Genomic DNA, 20292 nt, shown 5'->3' on the forward strand with positions numbered 1-20292 from the left:
AAAAAAGTAGGTAACAGGTCACTTAAAGAAGCTTCAAATTTTAGAAATAAACCCTTTTATTCCTTTTTGATTTTTAAACTGCTTTATGAAAGTTTTGCTGCATGATCTTTAATTATGTATGCACAGGTTCTCATACTTGAAATACTTTATGGAATTAACTATGGTGGAGTATGTCATAAAAATAATGTGAGCAGCAATTCCTTTATTTGTGCATTACTGACCAAGGTTCTCTGCCTCCTTTAGTCAGATTTAATCATGTATTCTTCTCATACTTCTCATCTATAATAGCCTTTTTATTAAGATTATGCAATCACTGGCAGCAAAATATGATCATCTTTTTTTGTCTTGTTCACATGAAGAATGTACTGGCTCTACTAAAATTTTCTCTTCATGATAGATACAATCTTTTCCCATTGCACAGACATGTGACAAAGGATGTCACTTGTAGTGCTAGAAGATAGCATATTCCCATCTTTTATCTTTAGGCAGGATTATACATACCTAAAACATGACACTTTCCAGAAATCACACTATTTCAATATTCGGAACGAATAAAAATCATTTATAAGAAAATATGCGGACATCAGACTTCATAGGACTAAAAACAAAGCCACATCAGTAACATTGAAAAATGAAATTAGAATTGGATTTTTTCAGATGACCCCCTGTGGTGTCACAGCAACAAAGTATGCAAAGCTTCACACAACTGAAGAGGCCCTCTGAGGGCTCTGCTGACTGATCTTTGGAAGAAAAGGTCACAGGCTATGTAGGAGGGATTTTCACCAGGGCTGAAAGGCAGGAAACAGTTGGAAGGGAGGAAGAAATATTTCACAGGCAGTAATAAAAATTTTTTCGGGTTTGCATGTGAAGCTGTGTAACTGATCTGTTTGTAAAACTAACCAAGACAGAAGCTCAGGAAAACTACACTGTTCTACAGCATTTGCATTTTAGAATAACCATTACTCAGTAAGATACATACATACATATATACAGTGCTTTATTTAGCTTACTAAGAAAGAAAATGAAGCACTTCAATATAAATTCGCAGAATTATTATTCAAAGAGAGAGAAAGACAGATGTTAGAAGCATTAAGAAACCAAAACATTTTATTAATGATAAAATCTATGCTCTCCTTCCAGGAACTCTAACTGAGGACCTCCCTTTTAGGAAAGAACATCCTTTCTAATGTCCTTATTACTCTTACAGTGGCCTTGTTACGGTTACAAGCCAGGAGAAGCAGCTGTGGTGATGAATGTTCATACCATTGCCTCATCTGAAGGGGCCACTCAACCCACCCAGTGCTGGGAGTTTCAGAAAGGGCTTTGCAGGGTCAGAGTAGATCCACGGTCTCAGCTGCTGGCAGAAACCATCCCCACCTGGCCGGGACAGCAGCAGAGCCGGGAGCCGCTGCCTTGCCGTTCACTACACTCTGCCCACGTGGAACCACTGTCAGTGCCGGCAGCCCCTGCCACGGCTCCGCAGCCCAGCCAAGCCAACAGCACGCCAGAGGCAACATGGGGTAAGAAACAAAGAGACTCTAAACTAAAACCATGGCTGCAGATAAGACCTGAACCTAACAGGGTGACATAGAATGGCCAGTTTAGTCATGTAACTTCTTGTGAGCAACAGTTTTCCTGGGTTTTTGATCTCTTCTCTTTGGTGACCAGTGACAGAACCTGAGGGAATGGCCTGAAATTGTGCCAAGGGAAGTTTAGGCTGGATATTAGAAGATTCTTCACACAGAGGATGGTTTGGCACTGGAACAGGCTCCCCAGGGAAGCGGTCACAGCACCAAACCTGATGGAGTTCAAAAAGTGTTTGGATGACACTCTCAGGCACATGGTGTGACTCTTGGGGATGGTCCTGGACAGGGTCAGGAGCTGGACTCCATGATCCTTGTGGGTCCCTTCCAACTCAGAATATTTGTGATACCCTATTTTCTTTTCTTTAGTTGGGCAGATGGGAGTGCTTAACAGGGAAGAGCCTTTGCCATTCTCTGTCCCCTTTGCTCCCAGGGGACAACGTGATGTGGTGCTTTCTGGTTCTTTTTTGTGGGTAAGCCATTTCCCTCGTATCTTTGTAGTGCTACTATTTTTCCTTGTTGGTAAACTGCTATTTTTTAATTTATAACATCCTTGCATTTTTTGTCTCTGTATATTAGGGAGGGAATAAAAGGGGAGGAAGTTCATTTAACTGGAGTTCCTGCCCCAACATTTGTCTTTAAAAAAGACAGGCATTCGGGGATTTAGAGGAATACTTATATAGATTCATAAAAATAATTGAGAAAATATTTATCATTTTGGAATAGTGAACTGTGAATTAAATCTGCAGTTGACTCCTGTTTCCATTAATCTCTCCTCTAAGATGACACAGGCTTGCGGTGGCATTTTGAAACATTCATTTGAGTATTGAGTTTTCTCCTTTACACTGTCAAAGCTTTTGGAACTTCTGACTGAGTAGTAGCATTGCACTGCATACACTGATGTTTTGCTGATAAAAAAATAGGCATAAATAATTCTTTATACTGCTTTTTTTCCCCACAAATGTAGCTATCAGTTCAAAATGATAAATTGAGTACAGAAAAATGTGATAAGCACATGATTTGGAGCTTGTGCCAGCAGTCTCCCCCAGCAGGCTGCTGGCAATCATTCACTGTTCATCACTATCTCATTCTACGTTTATGTGAGAGCTTTGGTACTCTTTTCTAGCTGCATATCCTACATAAAATCTGAAGTTATGATCTCCTCCAGCCTTACTAATACTTTCCCTTCATATCAGAAAGACAGTACTGAAAATTATACCAGTAAGGAGCCAGGTCCAGCAGCAGGCAAAGTAGGCAGTAACCAAAGCCTCTGACAGCTTGGTTCTTCTGGATCAGAAAAGAGAGATGGACTGTCTGAGCTTGGCCAGTAGATCATTGGCCTCTGCCCACTGCTGACAAAGGAGACATCTTTCTTCCCAGTAGTAGTACAACTACTAGCATCAACAGAAGCAGAAAGTAACTTCTCTTTCCATCTCTTCTTATATCTCCTCTTTCCAGAAGAACATTCAATCCTTCACCCAAGGACTGACCTTCCCAATCACCCTGGCAGGTTCCTATCAGAGAATAGTGATGAGTGCTGGAAGAAGCAGGTGTGCAAGAGGAGGTAGATGGGATGTGTTGATAATAAAACTAAGAAAGATCTTAGAAGAACGGGACACAGGCTGGGACAGGGCAGAGAAAAAAGAGATGCTTTAAGTTTTCTGAAACCTGGGGATTCCTCCTGCCTGCAACAGTATTTTCTAGGTTCTCTTCCACCAGCATAACTTTTGATTAAATGCTGATAAGCCTTCTTGCCTCTGCCACAAATCAATAAAAGCAAACATTACTACTGCCAAGAATACCTGATTTGGCTCTAACAGAAAAGTTAGACTGTGGAAGAAAGGATGTCCTCTTCCATAGGCAGCTTCCTCCATCTTCTTACTCTTTGCCCATAATTTGCTAATTTCATGCTTGTCTAATTTAATATCTTCCCCCATTGCCTCAAACAGCATCTCTTATATGTGCTCACAAACTATGTTTCTATATGCCTATAATCATACTGTATGCCACAGTCTTCTAATCACTCTTGCTAGAAGTGGAAGAGAGTACAACTCATAAGAGTACAAGAAATAGATAACTTTCAGATCTCTGTAAGCTGTGCCCCTTCAAGTTACACTGTTTTATAGGACAGCACCAGAACTCCCACTCCTGTCCTTCTAGTGTATAGTTTGTGACATCTCTTGAAAATTCACCTCCTAAAGATGCTAATTTTTTCCATACAAATCCATATAAGTTTGGTTCATACACCAGCATACACTATTACATGGAATAGCTCACAATCTGTCTTTCTCCCATACTCAATCAACTCATACCTGAAATCTGTTAAATCAGTTCATAAGCAGGTCTACGCTACACTTTTTCCTAGAAATACTTTAGTTGTCCTTGTATTGACTCCATCTTTTCTGGAACTTCCTTTTCACAAAGCTTCTACTTTGACAGGTAGGAAAATCAAGTAATCAGTCATTAACTTTTACTGGATGCATCTATACATGTTGTATACCTTCCGATTGATTTTACAATCTTTACCTCAACTTGCAGCCCTCAGTATGTAAAAAGTAAACCAAGAACTGTGAACTATCCCTCTTTATGCTTTATTCACTATATCTGAAAACAGCCAGAGAGAAACAAAACCCTTAACATCTATGGACTGTTCTCTGGAAAGACAATAATCTGCCCAAGATTAAAAAAATTTGCATATTCTAGGTGATTTAGGGATATTTGAAGATCCATACCAACAACATCAGGGTTTAATCAAGAATGGATCCTTCTCCTGTACTCTGCATTGGTGAGGCCACACCTTGAGTATTGTGTTCAGTTCTGGGCCCCTCAGTTCAGGAAAGATATTGAGGTGCTGGAGCGGGTCCAGTGAAGAGCAACAAGGCTGGTGAAGGGACTGGAGCACAAGTCCTGTGGGGAGAGGCTGAGGGAGCTGGGGTTGTTTAGTCTGGAGAAGAGGAGGCTCAGAGGTGACCTCATCACTGTCTATAACTACCTGAAGGGAAGTTCTAGCCAGGTGGGGGTTGGCCTCTTCTCCCAGCAGTCAGCAATAGGACAAGGGGGCACAGGCTTAAGCTCTGCCAGGGAAAATTTAAGTTGGATATCAGAAAAAAATTCTTTCCAGAGAGATTAATCAGGCATTGGAATGGCCTGCCCAGAGAGGTGGTGGATTCACCATCCCTGGAGATTTTTAAATGCAGATTGGACGTGGCACTGAGTGCTATGATCTACTAAATGGACTGGAGTTGGACCAAGGGTTGGACTTGATGATCTCGGAGGTCTTTTCCAACCCAAGTGATTCTATGATTCTAACTTGAAACAGACCCTAGCAAACTCAAGGGTGAGGAAAATGAGAGATGCACCATTAGAAGAAACAAGTACCTTGGCAGTGACAGCAGGCAAAGGCTGTTGGCACTCACTGCAGGAACCTACATGACAGCAATTATGAGTTTGAAGACAAAGGAATGTGTGGAGATGTGTCCTTCATGAGAAAGCCTTGTGACTCTCATAGGACCCTGAGCCTCCAGCGAATGCCCCAACAGGTCCGAAAATGAGTAGGTGATGTTGCATACCCACTTAGGACCTCTGTGTGTCTTTTGCACAGCTGTTCCTTTTAGAAGGTCCTCACATAGCACATGGAAATGAAAAGAACAAGCATTCCTATGCCTTGGAGAAGGAATACAGCCAGGGGCTGTGATAAATGAATTTACATCTTGTCCCGCATATTTAATGTTCTTCAAAGCTGTTTGAATATGTTAGTGGAGTAGGCTGCTGGCTTGCTTGTCAAGGAAATTTGCTGCAGCTAGGAGAAAGTCAACCAAATTAGATCTCCTCCTACTCCCAACCCCAGAAGAGACAGATAAAACTTTGCTAATAATTTTTCCTAACAAAAGTCTGTCTTTGTGATCTGAACAGAACAGAAACTACCACTCCAATTCCACAGAAGATGTTTTATCAGATATTGTAACAACTGCAATTTTTAAATTGTTTTTCACAAGGCACACTATGGTGCCACTAAAACCCCACCATGCTGTCTGGAAAGTTATCTACAAAAGATTCCAAATGACATTTTAACAGAGAGAAAAGTGTCTGAAGACTGTGTGTAGGTCAAACAAATCAACCAATTTAATTTCTTCCTCTCTGCCACTCTAACTGGTTGAACTACAGATGACATGATGTTTTCCCCTCTAAGTCAGTTTGCTGACTGCCTCCATCAAAACTTAATTGAAAGAAGTGGATCCTATAATTTAAAATGAAATAGGCTCAGCAGGTGAGGAAGCTTTGTCAAGATTGATTACTGAGTATTGATTTCCCACCAATTGTACAAGTTACACTCCACAAGGCCACCTGCACATTAACCTAGAATACATAAAATCACCTCAGGCTAACATCTATCATGAGCTTGGTATTTTTGGAGGATGCAGCCTCTAGTTCTTTTCCTCACCCACACATTCAATGGCATTCATTTGGACAGCATTCACACTTTGTACTTACTTCATCATAAATAACTATTATTTCTAATTTTATTTCTCAGAAAGAATTGAAGATAATAACCCAGGAAAAAACTTTATATAATCTAGCACTAAGTTAAATGTAAAACCTGTTAAGAATCAGACAAGCTCTCCCAAGATATGAAGGAAAGAGATACTGGATCCAGCAACAGCGGAGTGGCTTACTGTGGCCTGGAAGCTTCTGCTTGGTCCGTCTGAAGCTTCTCACCCCCTTCCACTTCCATGGTGCAGTAAACAATACGATTTGGAGCAACTGACTTTAAACCTTGTACCTCCATTATAACAATCTGAGGAAAATAAAGCAAATAGTTTATCCTTCAGAAAAAATTATATAGCACAACTCTTGCAGTACGAAGCTCCATACAGGCAAAAAGAAGAAAAAACAGGAACAAATTCCTGAAGTTTCAAAGCCCACTCATTCAAATCTCAACAGACAGAGTTTTGATTTTGTCTTTTTTTCCCACTTTCAACAACATATAGTAGGAATTGAAATTTTTGCTCTGCTTCTACTTGGAGAATGACCAAAACCTCACTCCAATCATAATTTAAATATCAATGGTGCAGTTTGAGCCCAGTGTTTGAATATAATTCTAAATCTTAATGCATGAGGAAATGTATCTTTTAATCAGTCATCTAAGTGAATATTTATGGACTGAATGGGTTACTAAGTCAGACTGTAAATAAGTAAGTGCACTGATCACATCTTGGAAGGGAAACCATGGTGCTTTGCCACTGGAGGTTGCAATCCTTTAATCTCAGAAGTGATTTGGTGGTGTACTGAGCAGAAGGTAGGTCAGAGCATGGCTATCGGCCCCTGTAATTTTCTTCCCCACTACAAACATCTCTTCCTTCTCCCAGCACAGTACTTACAGTCAGGTTCAGTGTGCATATGGGGAAGAAGGAGAAGATAAAGGGGAAAAGCCACTCTTACCAGCTGTGCCCTGAGAATTTTCACCAGCAGGGAAATTATGAACTTGGCAGATCCCATAGATTTTCTCCTCCTCTAGACTATCCAGTTATAGCTCAGAAAAGCCAAATGCAGCCTATGTTAAATGCTCTCTGCTTTTTATAAATCTTACAGTTTGTCAGAGTGTGAAATTGTTGGAATTTTTGCACTTCAGATGCTTCTAATTCAAAGAAGACTTGAGAAGACAGTCAGGTTCCCCTGCTTGCTTTAGAAAAGGTGCTTTTCTTGACAGTTCCATTTGGGCCTATGCAAAGAAACTGGGAAAAATGTACTCCCATCAGCAAGAGAAGCTGTCCTCAACTGAACTTTACATATAAACAAATATTTGTTTCATTTGTTTTAAAGGTGCCAGAAGGAAAGACTACTTTTGGTCTCAGAGCAATTGGTTTCTCAGGTCAGCAAGCAACTACTAAAATATTTTGCTATTAAACACTTGGCAAATTTGCCACTTTGTTCTAATTCTGGTAAATTAAGCCAGATTTCACCCCTAGCTGTAAAATCCTTTGTACTTTAAAACTCCCAGAACCTTAGTAATAGTTAAATGTCTTGTAAAACTGCTAGTTTGTAAATATTACAGTGAGATGACAGTCACTGATCATTTAGAAAATTTTTATGTTACTCATAAGTTATCAACACTTCCTATTACGCTTTATAAATAGTAACAGGGAGAATAACATAGCCATCTCTCTTTTCCATCTTTTGTGGTCCAGGAATTCAAGTAGTTAGCAAAGTGATCAGTGATCACTGAGAGACTGCACTAGAGATCCTTTTATATGATACTGCCTATACAGTCTTTCCACATACCAAATGTATGTCCTTGCTGAATGCAGACTTCATGTTGATTCACTTTTATGTTGATACTTCTTTTCCTGAGTTTCCAACTTAATTGCACAATACATTTTAATTTGGAAACAATTCTGAATTCAAGCAATGGAAAAAGGTTGCATTTCATTCCTTCCAAAGGAAACTGTCACTATCGAATGTACATTAGCTCATTAGCTGATAAAAAGCTTCCTAAATGCTTCTCTTTTTCTGAAACTGTCTAACAGCTGAAGAATATAAATAAGTTGTCTCCCTCTATTATAATATTTTTTTAAAAAATTTCTGCAAACAAGATATTTGAGTAATCATCCAACTTGTAAAAAGAGTCACTGTTATTTGCAGTGATGCTCATGAGAGTCTATGACCTTAGTCAGCAAGGTCCACTTCTATCAGAACATTATAAATATTATAAGCTACTTTTGCTGTTTGTAATAACCACATGCAGTGGCAGCATGAACCCTGGCCACTTTACCCCCATCCTGAAATTTTCGAGTTTTTCACTCTGTCCTAATGCTTAGACATGTTGTAGATTGCCTGTTCATTCATATGCCTTTGCAGCAGCCCTTGGTGGGGATTTTGCTGGTCAACCTACAGTTTAGTTGAGCCCCCCCCCAAAATGTGAAATGGATATGTTTATATTCAAGAAATGTGAAATTGTACACCTCTGACCTCACATTTCAAAAAACATAAAAGTATTCTGTTTTCAGGGAAATGCGATCAGCTTTCCTTATTTGGACACTGGAAAATGCATCATGGAGCTGTATTCTAAATCCCAATTACAAAAATACAAAGCATAATTTACTTCTTTAACATAAAATTTTAAAGTTACCAAGAAAGGACTATTTAAAAAAAGTGTCAAGACAGATATACTAGCAATTTAAATCTGTGAAATTTGTGATTACCTCTAATGTGAAGGAAAGGACCACATCAGACTTCGACAGCTGAACTTCATTTTCATCTCCCATGTCTAGGAATGCAGAATTCTGGGACCGCTTTAACTTCTGCAGTTTAAATTCTGGCCCACCTTTAGATACTGGCAGACTTTCCAAATTTGCCATCAGCAAATTCACCGAAGACCGCAACTCTTCTATGAACATGTTCTCCATTTCCCTTGTTACGAATTTTGGGAATTTCCTTTCCTTGGAAAATACATTTTAAAAGTTAAGGAGGAAAAAAAATTCCCTCATTATATGCCATATTAATTTACTGATTTGCTTTCACTTAAGACACAATAAAGAAAAATAAAAGTCATAATTCCAGTGTCTCTCTATTTTTATGTCTCCAAAACAGTAACGAGAAGGCTAATCCTGTCCCATAAATACAGATAATTTTGATAAGAAGAAATAAATTACAAACAGAACTTTATGCACTCCCCTAAATCATTTAACCATAAACTCTGTTGAATAACTACATATTAAGTATTTTTAATACGAACGTTTTAAGCATAGTAATTGATAATAAATCTTTAATCCTACCTTCAAATATTTTATAAATTCCTGTTCAATAATAATTTTGTTACTTCATCCATTTCCCATGCTACCAAAAATAAGTCAATTGCATTCATGCTTCTAATACAAAGCTGCTAAACTACAATCATGACAAGAAATTCCTTTCATTGTTTACCTTTGTTTTTAATATCAAGCCATTCCTTTTGAAAGTAATGTTGAATTCTTACATATGGAATTATTTTAAATAATAATCTCTGTTGTAAACAATAGAAAGAACTTGAAAATAAGTTTTTATAGTATTTAAATATTGTGTTCATAACAAAGAAGGAACGTAATACACAAATATAATGCATGCATGAATATGTATAGAGCCAATTTTATGCCCTGTTTCTCCAAATATTGGACATTGGGTGCTTGGGAGAATATCATTCAAGATTAAACAAAAATGCAAATTATTCTAAAATATATGTTTTACAGATAAATGAGAAAGAAACACTGCTTCCCATGTATTGTCTGCAGACAGGCACCTTGCTGCTAAACCAGAAAATTTTTATCATTATCTGTTATAAGGCATGCCATAAAATGTTTTACAATAAAACCTTTGCATTTGATTTTGTTTCAATAACAAAGACCAAGCAATTTGACTGTAACTCAAAACACCTGCAGCAAGTCTGGTGGTCTTGCTAGTTACAGCGCTACAGTGCCAGTGTATTGCAGACTGAAAAAGAAAAAAAGAATTAAAAATTTATAGTTAGAGATTAAAAACACAGGACAAGGTACAGGGTTCTCTAGCAAAACATCCCGAAACCCTCAGGAATGTTTTTCAAACCCTTAGGAGTGTTTTCACCTTATCCTGTGAGGATCACTCAAATAATAATATGCCAACGCAGAAGATAGATGAGACAGACTGTTGTTAAAAGATCTTTCCTCTTTTTAAGTGTTTTTTTCAACTCCAATATAAAAACTGAGGAATACTGGAATTGCTGATGAAGGAAACACAGGATCACACAGCATGATTTCCCAAAAACAAACCTTGCTTTCTCCCTAACTGTGTTGACACAGATACACCAGAGCAGAAAGAAGTTCATCTGCCAGACTGTTCTCAAAGGATCTGCTTAATTTTAGAATCAGAAACAGGAAGCACACTCTATAGATCATCCCACTGAATCTCATATGAAGATTTATTTTTGGTACAAGAAAGCAGCCACTTACCCTTGCCATTTGTTCTGCCAATTGTAGTCGACCATCTAGTTCACGTCTGATTTGGGCTGCTTGCTCATCTCCATTATCCAACTTGGATAGAGAACAAAAATAAATTTAACTGTGAGAAATGCAGTATATTTTAACTTTATAGCAAATAATGTAACGTAAAAACAAAAGAGAAATTAATTTTCTTTTGAAATCAGTGAAACACTAAGCAAATAAATAGCTTTGAGGCTTACCAAGGCGAAAGAAAGAAAATGGCCAACAGTTAGTCACAGCAGGCAGGGTCTCTGAAGGGTAGCCAGTGCTCCCTTGCATTTTAATGCTTAGACTATAGAGAGCAAGCATTATTTCCTTATGAAAATAGCAGCTAAAACCATTTCTCCATGAAGCAGAAAACTGGAATGACAGACTGGCTTAGAAAATATTTGCAGGGAAATTTAATCTTTGGTGCCATGAGTTCCTTTACAGGAGTAAATAGGTATAGGGAAAGAAAACTGTATGGTATGTCTTCTGAGAATGGTATTATTTCACTCACATAGCTCCCAACTGCTCGCATCAAGGCATACCCAGTTTTTGAACTTCCAATATTTTAATATTAAGAGATTAGTCAGGAGAAAATGTCTGACATTCCACGAGGGAGGCAAAGGGGAAGAACACATCTCTTCACCTCAACAGGACACCTGAGTCTCAACAGAATGGAAACTCCTCAACCCATTTTTCACTTGTTTACTTGTTAAGGGTAGTGGGGGGACTGCAGATGAAGTCAGGCTTCACCTCAACACATGGACCTGGTTAAGAGGAAAAAAGATGCATCTGGAAAAGATCAGGCACATCTTGCCATCTTTCCAGAATAACTTCCAAACAAGAACAAAGAACCCTGTGGAGGGTTCTCTCTGTCCCTGGGGCTAACCACAGACATGATGTAAGATGCTATGACCCTAGTTCATTTAGTGTACAGCTAAGGCTTAAGGATACCTGAATTGCTCTTCAATTAAAAAACCCAAAAAACAAAAAAACCCAAAGCAAACCAAACCAAAACAAACAAAAAAAAAAACAACAAAAAACCCCAGCACCCAAACTTAAATTGATTAGGGGTGTAAAGTGGCAAAAACTGGTTCGCTAATAGAATGAGATCTCCAGCTAAAGAATACATAGTAAATTTGGCAAATTATTCATTACATTATATTATGGTTTTTCAGTAAGTCTTCCAGTCAGTGCATCAGGCCAAACGCGTAACACTACCTCCTTTAAAAAGCTCCTCAGCTAAATCTGATACTTCTTATTGAACCAATGCACTCATAAAAATCAGGCACTCAAATTTAGAAAGAAAAAAAAAAGAACATTCAAAATGGACTATCCAGTGCTTACAGGTCAATTATAGCACTATGTCTAATGCAAATCTGACCACATTTAGCAACAGGGTGAAAAGGTTTTGTTGCTAGTACGGAAGCAATGCAATCTGTCACCTGTGCAATCTGGCATTTTGCTTGCAGGAACCGATTCAGACTACCAGAAAAAAAAGAACAAAATCTGATGACATCCCCAAAAGAGGCTCGAGTTTATAACAGAGTATACAGATCATATTGCAGACTAGAAGGATTCTCTCAGTAAGTCCATAAATCTCCTCCAAACTTGACTGTAGCATAAATGGCAAGAGTACTCTTGATGAAGGCAAATGTTTTAGATTTTCAGAATACAATTACAGTATTCCAAATAAAGTCCCAAATTTGTATTCTTCCATTTCTCCACAGATTAGGGCATTGCTTAGTGAACTTGTCACCTTGAATATTTCTATTTTCCTTTGTATTTTAACACATACTTTTGCAATTATTTTTGTTTAGTCAGTATGAAAGCCTGTCTAATATGAAAAACAATTTTGTTTTGCTTTTATTTTGGCTAAGAGAAGGTCAATATTATTTTAATATATCCCATGACAGTTGATTGCTTGAAATATATCTGCTTGAAGGTAATTTCAGTGACTGAATTTTGATTTCTGTAAAAAGGAGGCTGTGGAAGAACAGAACAAGGCACAACTTAAATGACTGCTTCCATTATGAACTCAGTTGAAGAGGTAAAAGATATTTAAAGACTCATATTTAGTTATTTTTCCATTTAAAAATATTAAGTTAATTAATGTGTAACCTAGTTTTGTGAATCTTACAATTTTTAACTTAACTCTGCATTGCTTTCTATTATCTGTTTGTACTCAAGTTCTTAAAAATGTGATTTCCCTACTTATTTTAAAACTCCAGACTTCTTCCCGAAGTACTTATACATTTTAATGGTTTTGTTAAATCTATGTATGTAATGATGTTTTGTAAAGTATGGAAAGAAGCTGGAGAGGTGAACAACAAAGAATGTTACTTTACTTATAGAAAAGAGCCAAGGTAATAATTACTAGTAGGTCATTCACATCTGTCCCGATAGGAAATAAGGCTGTCAATATTATTGTCAATATTGTCAGTATTTTTGCAGCATGCAAAATGAAGTGGCAATGAGAAAAATGGTAACTTTGATATCCCGCTCCATGCAAGGTCATTCTACATGTTTTTACTCTAATACAATGAAAAATAACTTTACAAGCAAAGCAGTGATTATGAATGTGCACTCAAATCATAATTTATGTATCTACTAAAGATGGAGTGACAACAGCAGAAAGATTGAGTAGATTCTGAAAATACAGGTGGTATTTAAAATTTTTGAGTTGAGTCCACTGTTTTTACATAGGGAGACACTTGATAGAACCCATCACACGGGTGGGGAAAGGTGACAATGTTTAACGTAAGTGTACCCTTTTACATAATTCCTTTTTCATTGATCAAACCCATACCAAAGACATCTGTGGATACCAAGTTACTAAAGTAATTTTCAAACCGTTAAATAAAAACTAGAAAAGTGTATGGCACTGTGCATAGAAATTAATAGAAATGTAACAATGCAGAACAGCAACTCAGATTCTTCTCAGTATTGCAACAGAAATTTGGTTAAAAGAAATCACTAATTTGAAAGAACTTAAAAATGAGTCAAAGGTTTGGTTGGTTGGTTTTTTAAGAATAATTGACATTTACACGCCATCACCCTTAAATATCGAGCCATCTTTTTTAAAAGTTACAGCCTCAGAGATTATTGTAAAAGAGAGTACATATAAATTCCATTTAATAAAAACAGTTCAGCTTGTTGCAATAGTAATTATACACCATAGCTATTCACTGATTGCACCAACATTAGAGATGTTTCTCATGTCACTTAAGCCTCATATAACCAATTAGTTCGTATTTTAGCATCAGGGAACCTCAATACAGAACGCTCTACAAATACCCGAGACCTGTTTTCAGTACATCAGACACATCAGAAGTCCTGACCAAACAAACCAATGTTTCCCCTAAATTCCATACATATGGCCCCCCAAACTTGTAAAACCTAGGCAAAGACACTGACTCCCCTTCTGAGGGTTAGTTAATTCAGAAGGAAAATTCCAAACTGAGCTAAAGTAATAGTAAGACAGTTGTGTCACTGGTGCCCTTTCTTTCTGCAAAGATGATTATTTGGATTTTTAAAGCTTCTTCAGAAAAATCAGTAGTTATGAGTGACTATTACACTTGGGTGAAGTCACTTTTTTTAAAAAAAAAGTGTCAGCTCATCTTTTTTTCTCTCAAAAGTTGTTACATAAAACCAGCTTTCTAAATGTACCAGAAGCTGTTAATTCAAGAATGTTTTTACTCCTTAATCCTTGAAGTTGCCTATATTTTTAACTCATTTTGAAAAGGGCAATCATCTTTAGAGAGGGAGTGGGAACATCCTCAATATGCAAGTTGCCCAACAATTCTTATTAAGGGGATTTCAGTTGCTTATATAAGTGTCAACTACTGAAAGATAGACCGAGGTTTTCTGCTCTAAATTTCTGCTTTAACATTTCCAAACAAAGCACTACATTGCTGCTAAAGAGACCAGGGCAAACAATGCACTGCTCTATCCATAATAAGAAAAGTGGTGACCATCTTGTCAAAGAGCTCTAGCACAATCTTGCTTTGAAGTAAGGATCTGAAAATTAGGTAGACCCCATCTGTGAAAACCAGCTCAACTCTGGACAAGTAATGAGCTTTTGAAAAGTCACCTTTGCAGCACTGGGCTCCAAACAGCCACTATCAGAAGCTAAATCAAACTCTGCATTCAGATTCACCTTCAGGTTGTGCTGCCCTCTGTCTTCAATATCCATGAAGTCTGCATTCCGATTATCTGCTCAAAGACTGTAAACTTATCAGAGTTAAAAATCACTATTTGGAACAACAGATTGTAATCTTGCTTGACAAAATGTTGTTTAATCTGTATGCCTGAACAGTACAGAAGAGAAATATGTCTAAATCCATGAATGTTTCCATACTTTACCAGGTTGGAGAAGACTGCATATTTTGTCATTACTATTTATTTTTTAATTTTTTTTTTTGCTTTTAAATTACTTAAAAGGCTGTAACATAGCCGTGTATTTTGGTGCACTTGGATTAGCAGCTAAAAATGTAAAAGTGGAAGGATCAACAAATTCCAAGTCAGGAAAAAACAGTGCTGAACTCCAGTCTATGACTGCAATCACTTTTGGACACAAATTCAACAGGACTTCTAAAGGACAAGAATGGGATGGAAGTAAATGGCTTTCACTTCCTATAGGAAGGAAAAACCAGATTTAATTAAAGAGCAGGATGTGTGGAGCTTTCTGAATGGGTAACGCTGGACCTTTTCATAAACAGCCTGCCTCCTGTTTCACAGCAAGGAAGACACAGCTGTAAAAGTAAAGAAAATGTCACCACTCCTCTATCTCAGCAGAGGCTATGCCGTTTAGCTTCAGTTTTAAGATATATTCTCTTCCTTGTGTATATGCTGGTAAGAAGAAAGGCCGGTAAACAGTCCCGTACTCTACATTGGCTTCAGCTGGATAAAAAATAAAAAAACAATCAAATGAGTGGCTTCAAAAGCTGTGCCTGACTTCTTTCAGGAAATTCATGAGATATTAGACCTCACTCAGAATTTTTTTACAGGCTCAATACCATTCAGAAAGCTCAAAAAAATCATGCAGAATCTCAGATGGTGAGAGATTTTGTTCTCTGAAATATTTTTATAAAGTTCTGGACCTGCTTATGTGATTTCAATATTGATTTTTATATGTATGACTGATTAAGTGGTAAAAGATACCACACTAATTGCTCGTACTCATTCATTTACACTTATTATACATTGATTTGTAAAACATGGTTATCATAAAAATTTTAAAACCATATGAAACTCGAGAGTCAAGATTATATTACCTAATTAAATGGATTAAAAAAATTATACAAAGTTTCCAAAAACAACACTGAAAACTATATAGTTTTAAAATGCAGACTTTTTTTTTAATCAACCATTGAATGGGAACTTTGTCAGTTTCCAAAATAATCAAAGCTGAGACTTTTATATGGCTTTTCCTTACTTTCAAGCTTTGAAAACAAATTAAGTGCAGTTTTGAGAGTTTTTGCCCTGGTTGAAAAGTCTTCCACAATTCATTTTATTCAGGGACTTTCAATACGAAATTCTGCACTAAAACCTACAATAAGACTCAAAAATCAACAGGAAAGGAAGCACAAACAGTATTCAAGCTAATCACAATGTATGCAATAGGAATAGCTAAAAATTTCTATTAAGTCCATGGCACTCAGGATATGTACATAGGTCAAACTTTCACTGTGATTGGCCAACATCGTAAATGGTAAGACAATTGAAGAACTAAATACACACCATGTATTAATGAGAAAATCTCTAGCAAGAAACAGTTTATTTAGTACTACGACATGCAGACGTACAAAGCAATTTCAGTTAAGGACTACTTGTCTATCAATCATTTTTCATACTTGACTGCTATTAACCTTTTAGAGAAGCTATACATACTTAAAAGCCTTTTATTAACAGCAAACTCGATTAACCTTGCCAGGCAACCTTAGCCAATATTGTATGCCCCACATGGCAAAGAATAACCCAACTGTTACAAAGAGCTTCATAGGGTTGTTCAACTATAACATGTATCTTCTACTTAATACTACCATTCCTGAAGAAAATTAAAAAATAAATTAACAGTTCAAAAATCATCTTAGACCAATTTAAAATGCAGTCTTCAATATTTTATTGCATTTTTTCATTTATGGACTTGAACAGGTATTTTGTGAACAGGACACTTGGAAAAGTAATGCAAATATCTTTGCCAGTTAAGAATGAGGTTTTTGTTGGCATATTTGGATTTGAACAGACCCCAGTACCATTTTTATCCACATAAGCTGAGGAGAGAATAGAGCTTCCCAACTAGGATTTTCACTAATTTATAAGCATGGTCCTTTTACACAACACAGTTATATCATTGCTCTGCATCAATTGTCTAACTAAAACATTTATTTAATTTTACTCTATAGAACTGAACTGAAATTAAAATTGGTGTTCTGATAATCTAAATTCTAAGAGTTGAGATGTTTTTTGTCTTGAACAAATCTTGACAAGTTGTATGTAAACAAATAAATAGAACTCAATAATGCACACAAATCACCTTTGTACACAGGTGATAACATTTGAAGAAAGTCTGCCAAGTTCTCATATTTACAAAAGAAATCACTATCTCCACACTGAGTCTGTTACTAGTTTTTCCTCTAACTAAATGCAAAGATAAAAGTTGAAGCTTTATTTGGTTCACAGCAGCTCTTAATGATTCAGTGTGGCATTTCAGTGAAAAAGATACTCTGACCTAGATACAAATATTTTAAATATTGATTTATTCACAGCAGTCTGTTTAGTCAACAAGGAGAAAAATCAGACAGCACGTACTTAGACACTTAATGATTTGTCTTTAGCTGGCATTTCTGTAAATATTACAGACTCTTTATATAGTCTTGGAATCATTATATTACTTGGACATTACTACCAGCAGATTCTGGAAGGGGAAACAAAAAACAAATAAAAACAACTTTTAAAAAGAAAATTCCAACATTAAGCTCTCCCTGAATTTTATTTACTACTTAAATGGCTTTCGGTTCCTGTTGGTTTTGATACACTGTTGCAAGGTTGCCCATATGATCATGGTACTCCTCTAACTTCTCCACAGTGAGAGTAAAGATATATCAATTTTATGAATTGTATAATCATGGAGATATATATATATATATGTATATACACTGATTGGAATATTGACCAAGAACAGTTTCACTCCACTGACATCCTTTTCTGCAACAACAGGCTCTTCAATCTTGCTTAGCTCCCTTGAAATTTCCCCTTCAATTTTTTTTTTTTTTTTTGTAGCAGAGGCTCTATTCTATAAAGCCCAGCCCCAATACTGCAAACCATGCCTCCCCCAGCTCTGGTCTCAGCTGTAGCCCAAGTTGTCTTTGCAACTCAGGTACAACTCCTTTGTTATACAAACAGTTGCACCTACTCAAACAGATTGACAAGGAATATATAGGGAATTTAAGTATCCCTTTAGTTGTACAAATCTAATGACTGCTGCGACCAGTGAAAATAGTGTACATGCAATCCTTTGCATAATTCTCGCTTGTTTGTTGTCAAAGAGTCCCACAGCACTTATTTTCACACATGCTTAGAAGCAAAATGGCTGTTGAATTCCTGAGCATTACATTGGTGCACTTTCCATTATGTAAACCACTAAGATTTAAATAATAAAATTAAAAGCAACTAAATTTCCTTATCTTATTTTCACCTATAGTGCATTTATAAATTCTTCAAAATAAAAGGCCCAATAAGAATCTATTTAACCTCAATGCAAGCCAAGAGCCTTGTCTTTCCTAAGGAAACTGATGCAGGAAAGATTTTTTTTTTTATTTTCACAATTTATAGATTTTAGGAACACAGTAGCTGTAGCAAAGTAGATTTTTAGTGGGTTAATATTTCTAGCTTAAGTTTAATGTCTTTCTATCACTACCCTGTCCCAGAATGGGGAGCTCAAATTCTTTTAGTTGTTTAGACTCTCCAAGGTAAAGAGCTGAAGACTATCAGAAGGCCTGCAGAACAAGACATAAACACGGGGCAGGATGATCCAAAAATCAAAACACTGGAAGAACTCCAAAGCCCGAGGAAGAGGAGAATGATGAAGACAGAGGGTCTCACTGACCCCAGACTCAAATCCTGAGGGGTGGAACAGGGGTGAGACCGGGGCTGGACCGAGAGGTGTGTAAAGTAATGGTTGGATGGATCATATTATAAAAACCATAGAAACCAGTATTCGGGGTGCATGTGCATGTCATCATGTATTCCTGTGGGCCTTCAGCCTGATATTAAAGGACTTTACTTTTTATCTTATCCCATACTAACGTGGCTCAGAGTCCTGCTTTGTTGGGGGTCTCTCACGGCATCAGAACAATGGGTACAGATGCAACAAAGCCTGCATAAAACATGACAGATTATTTGATTTAAAGCTTAAAAGTCTTTGTAAACAATTGAAAGAAATTGAAACTAGGAAACTATCGGAATCTAGTTAAGAGAAGCCATTTCACTTCTATAAATCTGCTTATAAGAAGAATTAAAACCCCTTATATTATAAATCATTCTTTATCCTAAATTTCTTAATTTACAAACTACTTCTTACACACTTTATTTTTTATTACTATTTTTCAAATAATAAAATATGCTAATAAAACATATATATAATTACTATTTCATCCTTCAAATTTTAAAGGAAATACTTTTTTTCTCTCTGGATTATATATTGCATGCAACAGACATTAGAAACACCCTGTTAGATCAGACAAAAAGTTTGTACAGAGCAGAACTGTGGGTGTGACAGTGACAGCATAGGAGGTTATTTGGGTAAAACGCTGAGGCCTGGCTGTTTTCCAAAGTGAATATCTCTAATGATAGTTGTGGAGCCTGAGGAAGTGTGTGGGATGTTAGAAGGTATACCCAGGCCAAGTCCTATTAATGTCAAATTATGGACCTGCTCTCCAGGAATTTGTCCAAACCCTTTTGAACCTCTTGCTGCTTTCTGATCTCATCACTCCCCATGACAAAAGGTTCTGGAAGTTCTCTAAAAGCCATACACAGAAGCATTGTATCCATTTTCAATCTCTTAGAAATTTCCCCCAGTGTCCCAGTTTCTAGTGGTGTGGCAATTATTGAGAGAAGGGATACATTCGCCTTAGCCACTACCCTCATAACTTTGTAAATCTTGACCATACTCCTCCCAATCAACCTTATCACCTTGAGTCTAAGAGGTTCAGCCCTTTCAGTCTCTCTGCAAAAGGCTGCTGTTCCAAGATTTCCAACGCCACCCTCTAGTCCTCACTGACCTCCCCCACATCCCTCAGACCAAAGCTGCACACAACACTCAATGTATGGGCATAAGAAGGTTCTATACAGCACGAAAACAATGCTACTGTTGTACACAGAACTAATGATTTCACTGCAGGGAAGCTGAAATGTCTGAGTTGTAACAGCTCAGTTCAGAATCTCATGGACGTGCACTGGTTTATTTCTTCCCTGATGTCTCACCTTACACTTAGCTACATTAGAGCAACCTTCCATCACATCTGTCACACTTATGCCCACGCAATTTTGTGCAGTCCTCCTGGAGCTCCCTGCAACTCAAGTAACATTAGAGTACCCCAAACAGTTTCATATCATCATTCATATCAGTCAGAGATTTCCCTTACACTGTCTTCTCCAGGATATATATGCTGAATAAACATGGAACACTTCTCTTAAACAGAGAGAGACAGACAGAAACAACACTTAAATTCTCT

The 20292-nt window shown here is 37.1% G+C and overlaps 1 protein-coding gene across 10 annotated transcripts in view; it reads right to left on the minus strand.

The window, feature by feature from the left end:
* CADPS2 (calcium dependent secretion activator 2) overlaps positions 1–20292 on the minus strand; it is a 298773-nt gene that overhangs the window by 164687 nt on the left and 113794 nt on the right. For all 10 annotated transcript variants that reach the window (XM_071552501.1, XM_071552500.1, XM_071552505.1 and 7 more), the window contains exons 4-6: positions 10541–10621; positions 8783–9019; positions 6257–6378 (exon numbers count right to left, since the gene is read on the minus strand). In XM_071552501.1, the coding sequence (XP_071408602.1) occupies positions 6257–6378; positions 8783–9019; positions 10541–10621 (440 nt within the window). The remainder of the gene's footprint in view (positions 1–6256; positions 6379–8782; positions 9020–10540; positions 10622–20292) is intronic.

The sequence above is a fragment of the Pithys albifrons genome, chromosome 3 (assembly GCF_047495875.1).
Source record: "Pithys albifrons albifrons isolate INPA30051 chromosome 3, PitAlb_v1, whole genome shotgun sequence".
In the NCBI taxonomy this organism is placed as follows: domain Eukaryota; kingdom Metazoa; phylum Chordata; class Aves; order Passeriformes; family Thamnophilidae; genus Pithys; species Pithys albifrons.